Source organism: Helicoverpa armigera, chromosome 12 (assembly GCF_030705265.1).
Source record: "Helicoverpa armigera isolate CAAS_96S chromosome 12, ASM3070526v1, whole genome shotgun sequence".
Classification (NCBI taxonomy): domain Eukaryota; kingdom Metazoa; phylum Arthropoda; class Insecta; order Lepidoptera; family Noctuidae; genus Helicoverpa; species Helicoverpa armigera.
In genome coordinates this window covers 7,553,292-7,566,497 of record NC_087131.1, presented here as the reverse complement: position 1 = coordinate 7,566,497, position 13,206 = coordinate 7,553,292, and the positions used below count along the sequence as shown (strand labels likewise).

Here is a 13,206-nt window from a genome sequence, read left to right as displayed (position 1 = left end):
TAATAATCCGTTCTGGGTATTTTGTCGTAAATCAAGTGTATTACAAGTCGAACTCGCAAACACAAACAATGTACAAGGACAGCTCGCGGTTATTGCGGCTACGTACACACTCAACATCGTAAACCTACTCTCTTCAATCAAGGCCCTCGTATTCAAAATTAAACTTCCTCAGAAAAATCGTGCACAGAAACAAAAAAATAATACCATAGAAAGATAACCAGCATCAGATGATACAGATGATAAATAAATGAATGCCAATATTTTTTTATTATTCAAAGAACACAATCTATTAAGAAAGTCTATGTCAGTCAATAAACATACAGTCGACATCGAGACCCCCATCAATGCTATTCATATCTATAATTGTTTCATGCTCCATTGTTGATTGGGATTTTTATAACGTATTATGTCCATGTTTCATATACAGCTGCTTCTTATCCTTATTCAGCAAAGCAAATCTAAGATCATCTCGTTGGCAGGGCTATCTATCATTAAATCCGAATCACGTACGGCCCGATCCTCAGTCATGCATAAATCTCAATAACCGATTCCAGCCGAGACAAACACGAGCAATTAGACGAAACTAGTAATCGTTTAATCTAAAGCGAGAGATGAAAGTTCCTGATAGTTTATCTACTGGATCAAGAATCCCGATGCACGGACACTGCGACTTACCTACTACATGTCATATTCTTGTCACTGGATGCCGCATCTTAGTAAGTCGTGAATGATGTCGTTTCTACGTATACTTATTTCATTTCATCATTACGCTCAATTAAATACGCTTCGGGTACTCCGATTAGATTAGAATGATGAACATGTACGGTAAATATTAATAGATCAGCTTTATGGAACAGGTTATCTGCAGTGGTTGGTACGTCACTGGCTGTCCGCTCGGGGCGTGCTATCATAGCATCGTGTACATCATCGCAATTTTACACTGTATCCTGCCCGATTACATCTAAAGCTTTCACCCGTCTCATCGATTGCTGATTTATTAAATTCTTTAATTGACGTTAAATATCGCGATGATTACGAGGGCCATTCGTTCTTGACCTCGCTATTATAAATTAGTGACAATGCTTTTATATCTATTGTCGGTATAATACTTTCTTTATCGAGTGGTTATTGAATAGGTGTTATTTTATTTACGTGTGTCCTGTTAACTTTATTGATTACTTAATTCTTTTCTACGGTGGTCAGTTTTTATTATTCATTTACGTGCTAATCGTGGACATAAAATTTATGATAACTGGGGAAACAGTGTTTTATTAATAGCAGACGAGAATTTCTCGTAGCTATGGTAGTAAACGTGGTTCCGCTACACCTGCGCGGTGCACAGCGCTGCATAGGAATCTACGACGGAGCAGATAGCGATCGCTACCCTCGGTCTGCGCTGTGCCAAGCGGAACGTTGGCGCCACTAATGCGATCAAGGGATCCGATTTATTAGTCATATCTCTGCATCGGCCGATACACCTGTACGTGCCCGATTTAATGCCACAGCGGAACAACTAAGGGAACATTGTACTAGCTGTTAGTCTTCCTTTATATAAATAAATAAATAAATAAATAAATAAAACATTTTATTGCCCATTGCGTAACCACCATGCTTGCCTATTACTAGTCGCTTGTATAACCATTCGTTTCTAAACCATCTACTTTGTAAATTGTAACATTATTTATTTATTGACGTGCTCTTGAACTTGATCTCGTTATCAGTAGTTGTAGATCTGTTCGATTATTTTCAGGTCTGGCGGCTCAGTAGCAAACTGTCGGATATACATAGTTTGTTTAACATTTCTTGGTGGATTCCAAAGAGTAATTTCTCCGAGACCTTGAAAATGTACTTGTTGCTTTCACATGTAGCGAACTCGTAACGTCACATTCGTCTTTGCGATAGGTTTTATCGGTAGATCGGACATGGTGCGGGAGTGCTCCGACATGCAAGGTCGAGTCGTGGCGAAACTCTCTCCGGCCATTGACTACCCTGTCCGATCAATATAAGTTGGACGCGGGCGCCTTGTCGGACGCGTAGCGATGTGACACCCGGACACTTCGCCAGTGAAAACAGAAACTCATTAGAGCTTTTAACGACATGTATAAGAGGTGCAACACATTGCGATCAATTTGACGCTATCGCGGTATTATGATCTAAGAAAGCGTCCGACGTCTGTACGCATTCGCTTTCCAACGCTAAAGAATATATCAAGACAATCGGGATCGATTTTACGACACAGCTTGGGATTGTGTTCCGGCAATAGTGCAGCCAGTGAAATATCTATGTGTTGCACCTTGTAACAGTCCGCTTTAGAAGATGTAAGAGCTTCGTTCTACGAAAAATCTATTGTACATACGCCATACGATACATTTTAACTCTCGTTGAATCGTTTCACAAAAGCTTTCAGTTGAAATGGAATTTATTTTCCTTTAGTATTGTCTGTTTCGATTTCTTGGTGGTGATAGAATCACAGCATCAGGGCTATCACTCACGTCATGTTCATCTTTTTGTTAATGTTATTTGGTATCATCGATGTTTATGTAGGTGATTGTATGAAACCTAATTGCATAATAGGCCTATTCATGGATCACTTCTAGCTTCAGTGTTTTTGGCGCTATAAGATATATAAAACGACATTTTATATATATTATTTTGCAATAGATATAGAAATGAAAGGATAGGGTTTAAATTGAAACTATTTGTTTATCGTATAAAAATGTATTATAATCACATAACTGTATTTCATTACAGTCACACAATCTTTTATGCATTTATTTTTTTATTTACAATGTTTATATTCAAAAAATAAATTCTAATGCGAGGCGTATTACCATTTCATTTTATTTACATTATTCAGTTTATTTACATACCTTATAAAGTTTAATATGGCTTTTGAGATATTTTTCGATATGCCGTGCCTAGTTTGAACCAATAGTCCTATTTTCAAATTCACAAATGTAGGATACCTACATTAATGCAGCTACATGATAAGATCACCTTAAAGAATAGCTTAATCTAATTAAAATTAATTATATACAAACCAGTCTGGGGGATTTAATAAGTAAGTTCTAAAAATAAATTATTAACACTTTAAATGCTGAGAGACGGCCGTTTCTTTCTGACACTTTTGCTGTTTTTCCCGAATATTGTGCCAATTACCTGGAATAAAAAAACATGTTTTACAATATGGAACTTAGGGACTTCATTTTCACTTGTAAATATTATTTTAAGAGCAAGCCTAAAATATGATATGCTTTAAATCACAGGTATGTTACCTTAGACACGGAGTACGCGGCGAGCTTGCGCCTGGGCGCGGGCAGCAGGAGCGCGAGCGCGCGCGCCTCGCGCAGCAGCGCGTGGAAGGCGAGCGCGGCGCCCGCGCACGACTCCGCCGCCGACACCTCGTAGAACTGGCACCCGAACCGCAGCGACAGCTCCTGACCCTCCTCTGCGTGGACCTCCCTAAGAAAAAAGTCTCATTTAATTTCTGGAATGCATAACTTCATAACACTGACAGGTGAAGTATTCAAACACAGCCACCCAGATTTTTGGAACATGAAATCATAACATAAGACACCGCGGTACCAACTACCACCTTCTTCTTCTTCCTGCCCTGTTCCCAATTTTATTTGGGGTCGGTGCAATATGTCTTCCGCTTCCACTCTTCCCTGTTACTTGACATACTTGCACTCACTCCCTTCTCATTCATGTCATCTTTCAGGTCCATCCATCGATCTTTTATTAGGTCTTCCTCTTCCTGTCCATTCATCTACACTCATACTTAGCACACAATTTGTTACATGCATATCATCCATGTACCAATGTACCACCGTGGGTAGGAAATCTACAAGACGAGATGACAGGACAGCAAAAATAACCACTCTTAAAAGCATACCTTGCGTGTTCGAGGTCTCGTTTGTTTCCCAAGAGGGTGACGGCAGCACAGCCGGGCAGGCGGGTTTGTTCTAACAAGGACAGCAGCTCAGCAGCCGCGAGGAATGATCGACGCTCGCACACGGAGTACACCACAGCGAAGGCGTCGCCCCATCGCACGTGCTCCGCGAGGCAGCCTCGGATCTAAGGGGAAACGTTATTATGAACTTGGGATCTCAAGTAACTTGGATGATAGTTGATGATGAAAGTTGTGCTTCATCTGCCTGAAGGTAGGTACTATCTGCTGTGGGCTGCTGCAATTTTGCCTGAACTCTCTGTAGATTTACTTAAATCTTTTCTCATTATACTTAGACAGTCTTTAAAATGTGGCTTACGTAGTCGGCTTCATTGTAGAAGAAAAATATATAAACGGAAATATCGACCAAGCATTATTAAGACACGAACAAAAATATGCCAAACGTTTCAGGTTTACTACTCCTAAGTCGGCAAAAATTAATAGACTTGCCAACTACATCATTATTTAAGCAGTGTTTCTCGACACAATAAAACTGCTAAAGCTGTGCTCACCGAATAATTCATGGTGTTTACAACATATAAATTACAATAAATCTCAATGCGAAATAAATGTTAACCTCGAGTCCGAGTATCTGGAATAGCTAAAATTGTAAATAAAGTCAGTGAACTTAACTTACAATTGTAAATAAAGTCGCGAGCCCCAACTGGTACTCGGAATCTCGTATCGGGGCCACTCGCTGCACCGAATAAAATCACCGGTTGCGCAATACGGACCATCCAATCTATTCTCTTCTTTTAGTTCCGTTATCGATGCGTTTAATAAACATCGTCGTTGTTTAGGAAGCGAAACTGGTTTAAGAATCACTGTGCGCCTATTGAACAATTAAACCATAACAATTACGTAACACGAATTCCCCTTGTGTTCCATCGCAGCGTAGGTTCGAACGTAGGATTTCGCCCGCAGCCACACCGATGCAGCAACGGCAACGATCGCATCTGATAAGCCGATACAAGCCACATAAACTTCGTCTAATTAAATTGTACTGCGGCCATCAGCCGCTACCAGCACAGCCCACAGCAGATTAACATCTCCATTGTTTAATGGTAAATTAAGTTTGACCGTCTATCTCTTCGTTTGCTATTCGAGCTTCGAGTTTTAATCTTATCGTTACGTCGAGCCTTTTGTTCGCGGTGACTGATATTTTAGTGTTAACGCTAAAAGCAACATTGTTGCCAACTCGTTACTTACCGCGCAATTAGATGTATCTAGTATTTCAACTTCTGAAACGGCTCCGTCGAAAACCACTCTGTGCTGATAAAGGAAATCTGAAACAAGAGAGTTCGCTATAGTAATGCGCGTAACGATCGCTTTTGTCCCGATATTGTTGTTGTCATTCGATAGCAACACCATTTACTATGATATCGACTACTGAAAGTGGTTTCCTTAACATTTTAATTCACGTCCTGAGAAATATGTCGCCAACGTCATGTTTAATGTCGGAAGGAAGCAGACATTTTAATTTAAATACATAATACATACTGTAATAACCAACACCACTGAAGTTATTGTAAATTAACCCAGAAATTGACGTCACATAAATGTCAGATCGTTACTTTATTGAATGCAAGATCAAAAAAAGACCAATACTTGTTATTATTTGATAGTAATGATTCATCGAGTGAACTTTACTAACCTCCTGTCGAGCTATATTCTCCGATGTACCGCTTTGTTAGATAACGCACGACCACCGCTGCAACAAAAAGAGAACCAAATGAATAACATTGTAAGAAGCACGCCTTCATCGAAGACATATTGTAAATAGGCGAACAATTAAGAGGTCGTCACTCCCAACTTTCTAGAAGCGAGTGGATCCAACACTGATTAGTCCTTTCACTCCTGGAATTCCCATCAAAGGGTTGTACACAATACAAACAGTTATCAACAACAATGACAAGGCAAGTTGCGTGAATAGAGTCGGCTGTAAGCTACCGACGAAATGAAGTGTGGAGAATCCTGTAGCCCATCAAAAGGAACTAGTGGCGCTATTCAACAAGCTGATTGCTTGTCCGACGAGACCGCTTCGGACGTGAGATTACGTTCGTACTCGACTCTTTGGAGTGTAAACCTTACAGCAGTTTCTATCATTTAGATGATGAAAACGAGTCATTTGAATTCAGAACGCGTAACTTAATGCCCCTCGTGGAAATGTACAAAACATTACATAGCAGCCCTTTTGTATAGGTCGTTAAATAATAATGTTAATGCATATTGTCATGGTCCTGTATGCCAGTACGGTAGGTACTTAATTATCTTATTAAAAGCTTAACTTTCAAGCCGGAGGCCGTAAAACAAGATTGTTGTAGATGGTTCAAAATGCATTCATAATTAAAATTATCTCCGGAATTACAAAATTTGATCAGAGATAAATGAAACAGTAGGAACAGAACACTAAGTGCATATCTACTGAATGCTAGATAGACATCTGTTTTTGTAACAAATCCTAATTAACATTCCATTACAAGAATCGCTTACGACATCACTGTGTGGATAATACTCCCGAATAAGTTATCGCCGTTACTATTTGTGTCAGAATCTTGACCCAACGCAGTTACACAAGAGTCCACAATGCTTTTATGCAACTGCAGCACGTTGTCGCATGACAATGGACTTGGAATGCATTCCGTACGCATTCTGGCGCAGACGGTTAAGGCTAGGATAGGAAATCTATTACCTTACAATACTATGCCATTCCTGGCATGACGACGTAACTGCTTATAAGGAAACGAGTATTCTGTAACTTTAAAAGGAAAGCTCTGTTTATTCAGTTTTCAGGTTCTGAAAATTTTTGATTACCATATAATGATTTTGATTGAGTGGAAGCCGAAATAAATCGGAATTGTAATAAAGTTACAGTCGCACAGCGTCCGCGCATGATGACATTAATAATTGAGAGAGAAGATCGATATCTCGGATATTTGATTGACGAGCCGCCGCCGATAAAACATCGTCACGTCAATAAACCAGCGTGCAATAAAACCTTTTCAAGCGTTGATAAAAATTACAACACACCGCGGTATATCGTAGTTTATGAAACACGATCGAAATTCCTCACTCTCATTTTTCCTTTCGATTTTTTCCCCGTGTGCATTGAGTATTAAATGCATTACTTTCTCTGCGATCCGATTACGTACATAATCGGCGAGTGATAAAGTTTCATCGATCCACTTTTAACTGAAATATGCGGAATTCAATTAAAATGCAGTTTATAACTTTGACTTTAATATTATTTTTATGTTAGACCGACTTCTTGGCATTTTACCAGAACAGTTTACGTTTTTTCTGCATTTTATGGCACGGATTGGAGCTATCTTAGTTATTTAGGTTAAATTATTGGATTTCTTACATCTATACATCGCATACCCCGTTAAAGATACCCATTAAACATTACAACGAAATTTCACTATACATCAGATTTTTATCGAAAAAATCTCATTGACCGTTGATAAAATATCAGCAACATTAAAAATAGTAGCCTGCACGATGATTAAGGGTACATAATTCGAAACGATTTACCAACATTTATGAGTAATACATTAACCACGGTTATTGTGGAGGATCAAAAAATGATTAACGAAGCTCTTCTGACGAGATCCCAATAAAAAATTACATCAAATTATAATCATGGAAGCATATAAGACAAATTACTGTGATCAAACAACACGGCACCACGTGGGTTGATAGATCGTATGTTATCTTCGAGAACAATGGATGTAGCTATCGACAGGAATCTTTAGGGTAATTAATAGATTACTGGACACATCGATCATGTGTCGAGCTGGCCATCATAGACCAACCATTATTGCTAAGACTTGGCTCCTTTTGATACCGGTCTTAGTTTATTAATATGAGCAGACATGACAATAATTGTGACATCAGTGTGTAATTGTGTTGTGGCGCAACTTAAAAAGACATATGTCTCGATGTGTTACTAAGTGGATTACTAGACTGAGGTGACTGATTGATTAATGTAACTTAAAGACAACAGCGACTTAGGCCATGCAGACTGAGAACAATTTGTAACTAAACATTAAGCGAATTTGTTCCTGTACGAACAGAATTTTAAGCATTTTCTCAGCAAATTGCATTTGGTGGAAGTATTTATTTATTTTTGCATTCAGGAGTATATACAATTATACATCTGATGCCTTCAAAGATATACCGATCCAATTTTATCGAAACGAAACTCAGTATTACGAACACATTACAAGTGAATATGTCAGAATCCGCAAGGTACAGATGCCGACGATGCTTCAGTACCTCCACGCTGCGCTCATTCATCATGCCGTGAGAAGGTCGTCGCACGGAGCACTGCGCTCGCGCACGCCGCTACAACCGGCCCTCTAAAGCTCATGCACAATCAGCGCGGTTGTTAACATCCCATTTTGGCACCTTCGCGACACTCCTGACAAAAACCTACAGACCCTCCAAAAGCAATCTTTCATAACAAAAAATTGTGGCTCCTTTCCAAATTAAAGTTCGTTGCTCTCAGAACACAATTCATTTCAGACAAAAAACGGACGCACGTTGACATGTACCACGCTGCGGTGGACACGTTAATTGAAATATTTTATTGACTCGACATAATTAATATTTTAAATATATCAAGTTTAATAGTCTGGTAACAACGGGTTGGAGAATACTCATCACATTTCGTATGAAGTATTACCGTAACCCAAATACAATCCTGAACAATATTAAGTGCAGAGCGCAGCCGCGAATTCGTGGTAACGGAATCCAGTGTAATGCGAAAATAAATGGCCCCATGAAGAATGGGTTTCGTGAATAACGTCAGTACTAAACGGTCAAATGAGTAGATAATGTTCCCGAGGGGTTTAACGACGACGTGAACGGCGTATCCGTGACAGACAAGCGGCACTCCCACGGGGCCGTTCGTGGACAGGATCTACATTGAAACAATTTCGCATGTCGGCCGGCTCGCTCCCGTCTGTAATGAATTGCAAACGCATGCGTCTCGGAGCGGTCGCAGCCGGTCCGTCAGCCGTCAGCCGGCCGACAATTAGGGCGGTGCAATTACAACCAGTCGGCGGCGAGTCGGCCGCTGGGTCAGCGGCGCGATTTCCCGACGGCTGCGACGCCTGGCGCCACCAGACGACGTTGTGTAACTTTAAACGTCCGATCAGCCATTAACGCCGCTGTCGAGGTCGTTGCTCTACACATGTATATCACACGCCAATAACCATATTTGTGAACCAGAATGCAAGTGCCGTGATCCTGAATTAATGATACACTATTGATACAACAGACCTTGGTATAGCTCCAATTGAAAACATCTTCTTACACCGGTCTACTTGTATGTGAACTTAACTACTAACTATTGCTGCAGACGATAACGTTTCAAAATATCACCAAATAAATAATTGTCTTAGTTCTAATATAGACCTATCGATATATAACAGGTCCTATGTATGTTATCATGAAAATTGACAACTTAAGTTAAATCTGTAGATCTTATTGTGAGTAGTGCATAAACAATTGTTAGTTCCAGGAAACGAAAAACTAAATATTTTTTATGTTTGAAATTAAATATTTATAAGAATTATTTTCCGTAGTATATAAAACAACATAAAATAAATGACAGTTATAAAAAACTGTAAGTTAAAATGGAGCTTCAGCAAATCCTTGTAAAGCAAAATTACTTGAAACTTATCGATAAGATTGAAGCTATTATCTAGATTCTCGATAATATTTGCAGGGCGCTTAAACGTAGTCAGATAGATTACAGAGTAAGTACCGAGCAAATAAAACCAAACGAGCCCGTACTCGAGATAAAACAATGCATTAGTCAAATATGCTGGGTTATATCATAAAACATTGACATAGAGGAATGTCATTGAATACTGTGATATGCTGCGGCCAATTAAATGCGTACTCGTCTAATCTAAACTTGATACAATTTACAGTATTAAACAATACATGATTAAACAATACTAGACAAAGTATAAACAATACATGAGTGCACAATGGTTGTTTATTTCGTGATTCGTCTACGTCTATAAACATGGTATGTTTTACGTGTATAAAATGTGTTGCAAATATGTTTATTGTCAACTATCCCGTTGACAAAAAATTGTGCACTTAAAAATGACTAAAGCGTCGCTTTAAAGAAAGCAGTTATGACTGTAATTTTAATTCCCGTTATACATTCCTCTGATATAATAACCACACAAAACTCCTTTTGGATGACTGAAATTACAGAGTATGTACCTCAAATTCGCACTCCGTTGACTTTAATAACGTATCCCTTATTTTATTACTGACGATGATAACAAATATTAACTGCAGGAGATAAAACTTTTGATTAAAAAATTACTCTTACAACTTATGTTTTAACCTCGAATTGTACACAAGAGCTCTCACTGAAATAATTAAAAGATTTTTCTTTTAAAATATTTTTTAACGTCCTCCTTGAATATTTTACACGTTATCCACAGGCTGCTTGTCAAGTTAATGACAATTTTATCGCTCGTGTAAAGTTATAAAAATATATTTTCTCCTTTTAAGTTCATACCAGGAAGTGGAACGATTCCACAAAAGCATTTTTAAGAACTTGGTTTAACGAGTTTAAAAATATTTGTAGAGTGACAATCGCACAGCTAACGCGGTGTTAATATTATTTGTCAAATAATAATTGCTAAAAATCATGGTCATCATTATAGAGCAGAAGTGCATTCTGTACTAACCAGACTTGCCGCTCCGGGGGCTCCCTAGCACCACCACCCTTATACGATTCACAGTCATCTTCATTTGGACAGCGTTGTTTTTTCACTTTTATTTGATAAAATTGTTTAGCCGGACATTATGGCAGCCGAGTCCAACAACCACATCAATTTACGATCACAGTTTATGTCAAAAAACACGGTAGCCGTCGATATCGCACGGATCGATGAGAGTTATCGTAAATATGATCGAGAGATAGATTTCACGGAGCTGCTTACAGACGTAAGCCCGACCGAGTGCCGCGAAGTTTCCCGCGCGACTGCCGGCGTCTCTAGCCGGTGCTTGGATCAAAAGCGCGTGCGCAGCCTCCGTTCCAACCTCCGAACTAGCCGAGTATGCAATGTGTACTTTGTCCATCCATACATCCTACCTGATTAAATATGCATAACGTTGGACTGACGCCAATATTATCGATATTACGGATATCTTAGAGTCTATTGAATATTTTGAAAATTATTTGGAGTTAAATTAATTGCCAGGAAAATCTAGTATGAAATAGTTAAATATTCCTATTTCTGAATAAGGAAAACTGGATGAAAATCGATCAGGTCGACCTAGAATACGCACGTCGACGACATATCAAGGTGAGAGCGATGCAGACGTTCAGCGCAATAAATTCGTTTGTGCTGAGACATAATTGGATCCGCCCCGCCCACGGGCCAGCTACCCTGCTTCCTTTATGTTACATGGATACTCTGCATCGCCAGTTAGAAACAAGTACGATATTAAAATAAATTCCAAGGAATGCAGAAAAGCACTAAACAGGCGCGTGTTATTTAATAAAAGATTGATATTTAGACTTCACATACTTCAGTGGCACGTTTTGATTGAAACTTTATTATTGTTTAAGAAGGCGCATTGCCAAAATATTACTGGATCGAATACCTAATAGGAGAAGATGAAATCCTATCAATATTATAATTGTTAAAGTTTGTAGGTTTGTATAGTTGGAAGTTTCTTCCTCAAGTACCCTTTACCTAGGTACTTAACAGATTTTAATAAAATTGGCAGTAGGTGATATGCCTAATATATACTCGTTTATCAGAATACCAAATAGGCTACTTTAATTTTGGGTCAGAACATGCTTCCTCGCGACGTGGGTGAAACCACGGGCAGAGGCTATACCTATAGTTATTAATAAAAATGAATTCATTTATTTGCGAAAACTTTAATGTCAGTTCGGTAATATTAGAAATGTCCACACTCATTTTGCAATAATTATGTACGAAAAATTCAATCCAAAGTTTCCTAAGTATTTAATCCACTTCATTACAAATGATTCTATCGCCTTTTTGACCACTGGTTGCAGTATGTGGAGTTTGTAGGTACCTAGTATTCATTTACATACACGGAAAACTTTAGATAGTGTACCTATAATTATTTACTTAGGCAGCATAAAACCCAATGAATTAGGTACTTGTCAGTCTTCATTAGCGATCTCACAATATGTAAGTATACTTTCGAAAATAGAAGAAAATACATTTGCATAGAAGTTAGTTCGCTTCGTGGATTTCTCTACTCATTAAGGAAGGTTGTGACGTAGAAAAAAAAGCTCACCGTGTCGCCTCGACGCAAATTGATCGTTACCTGAGAACAACTTCCTCAAACATGCCTTACCGTATTTATGCAATAGGCGTCAAGCCGCTAATAGCCAACTCTTTAATTTAGTGACACTCAGATACCATCGTAAGTGCGCAGTTTAGCACCAGACTATCTAGTAATTTATGAAGGCTCATGCATTAAATAGCTGAGAAAAGAGCACAAGATTAATGTTTACCGCATATTTAAGGATCAAGATCATCGCATAACATCGTAAATCGATTACCCCAGTATATCGCAACTACCACATTTGCATGAAAATTATTGCCTTTGTTAACATACTGAATGCGTTTTGCAATAATAACAAATTGGTAGGTTAAACCGCCACAAAGCGGCGCGGACGCACAAGCGGATCATAATTTTGATTAATTTGTTACAACAGTATCGCGTCGCTGCAACCCGCTTCTCTCGATATTATTTCCAATATTCAATTAAGTACGTTCTAATTAAATTACTTATCAACTGCTTGGGTAACGATGTAAATAAGTATTTATTTATTTAGTCGTGAGCTGGACATTTCGCAAGCCGACTCGCGTGTCAAAACTAGTTTGTTAATGGGCCCAACAATGGCAACACTGTTCTGTTCACACTTGCCTATTAAACGATTCATATCTCTACATCTTTTAACCTCTTTAGAGCGGTGTACAAAGTTACAAAACAATTACAAGGGTTTCTTACGAACGTCGATGAAAAATCTAATGCCATATTTCTTAGGATTGCTAAACTATATCGAAAAAGGGGTTTAATTGACTTTAATGTGTTATTATATAAGATTCTTCTATGAGACTCAAATGTGAGTAACCGTCTACGATTCACACAGGTTCATAGTTCGAGCAAGTATCATCAATCACATCGGGGACTATTGTAACTGGAGTATTTCACTAGTATGTTTTACTATA

At 38.6% G+C, this 13,206-nt stretch overlaps 1 protein-coding gene across 1 annotated transcript; it reads right to left on the bottom strand.

Moving 5' to 3' along the window:
- Window positions 1-2,708: 2,708 nt before the first annotated feature.
- Window positions 2,709-11,075, bottom strand: LOC110383971 (ras-related and estrogen-regulated growth inhibitor-like protein). Its single transcript, XM_021344961.3, has 6 exons — window positions 10,672-11,075; window positions 5,604-5,660; window positions 5,159-5,235; window positions 3,896-4,077; window positions 3,276-3,462; window positions 2,709-3,159 (listed from the first exon to the last, which is right to left on the bottom strand). The coding sequence occupies exons 1-6, from the start codon at window positions 10,733-10,735 to the stop codon at window positions 3,091-3,093; spliced, it is 636 nt and encodes a 211-aa protein (XP_021200636.1). The 5' UTR covers window positions 10,736-11,075; the 3' UTR covers window positions 2,709-3,090.
- Between the last annotated feature and the right edge of the window lie 2,131 nt (window positions 11,076-13,206).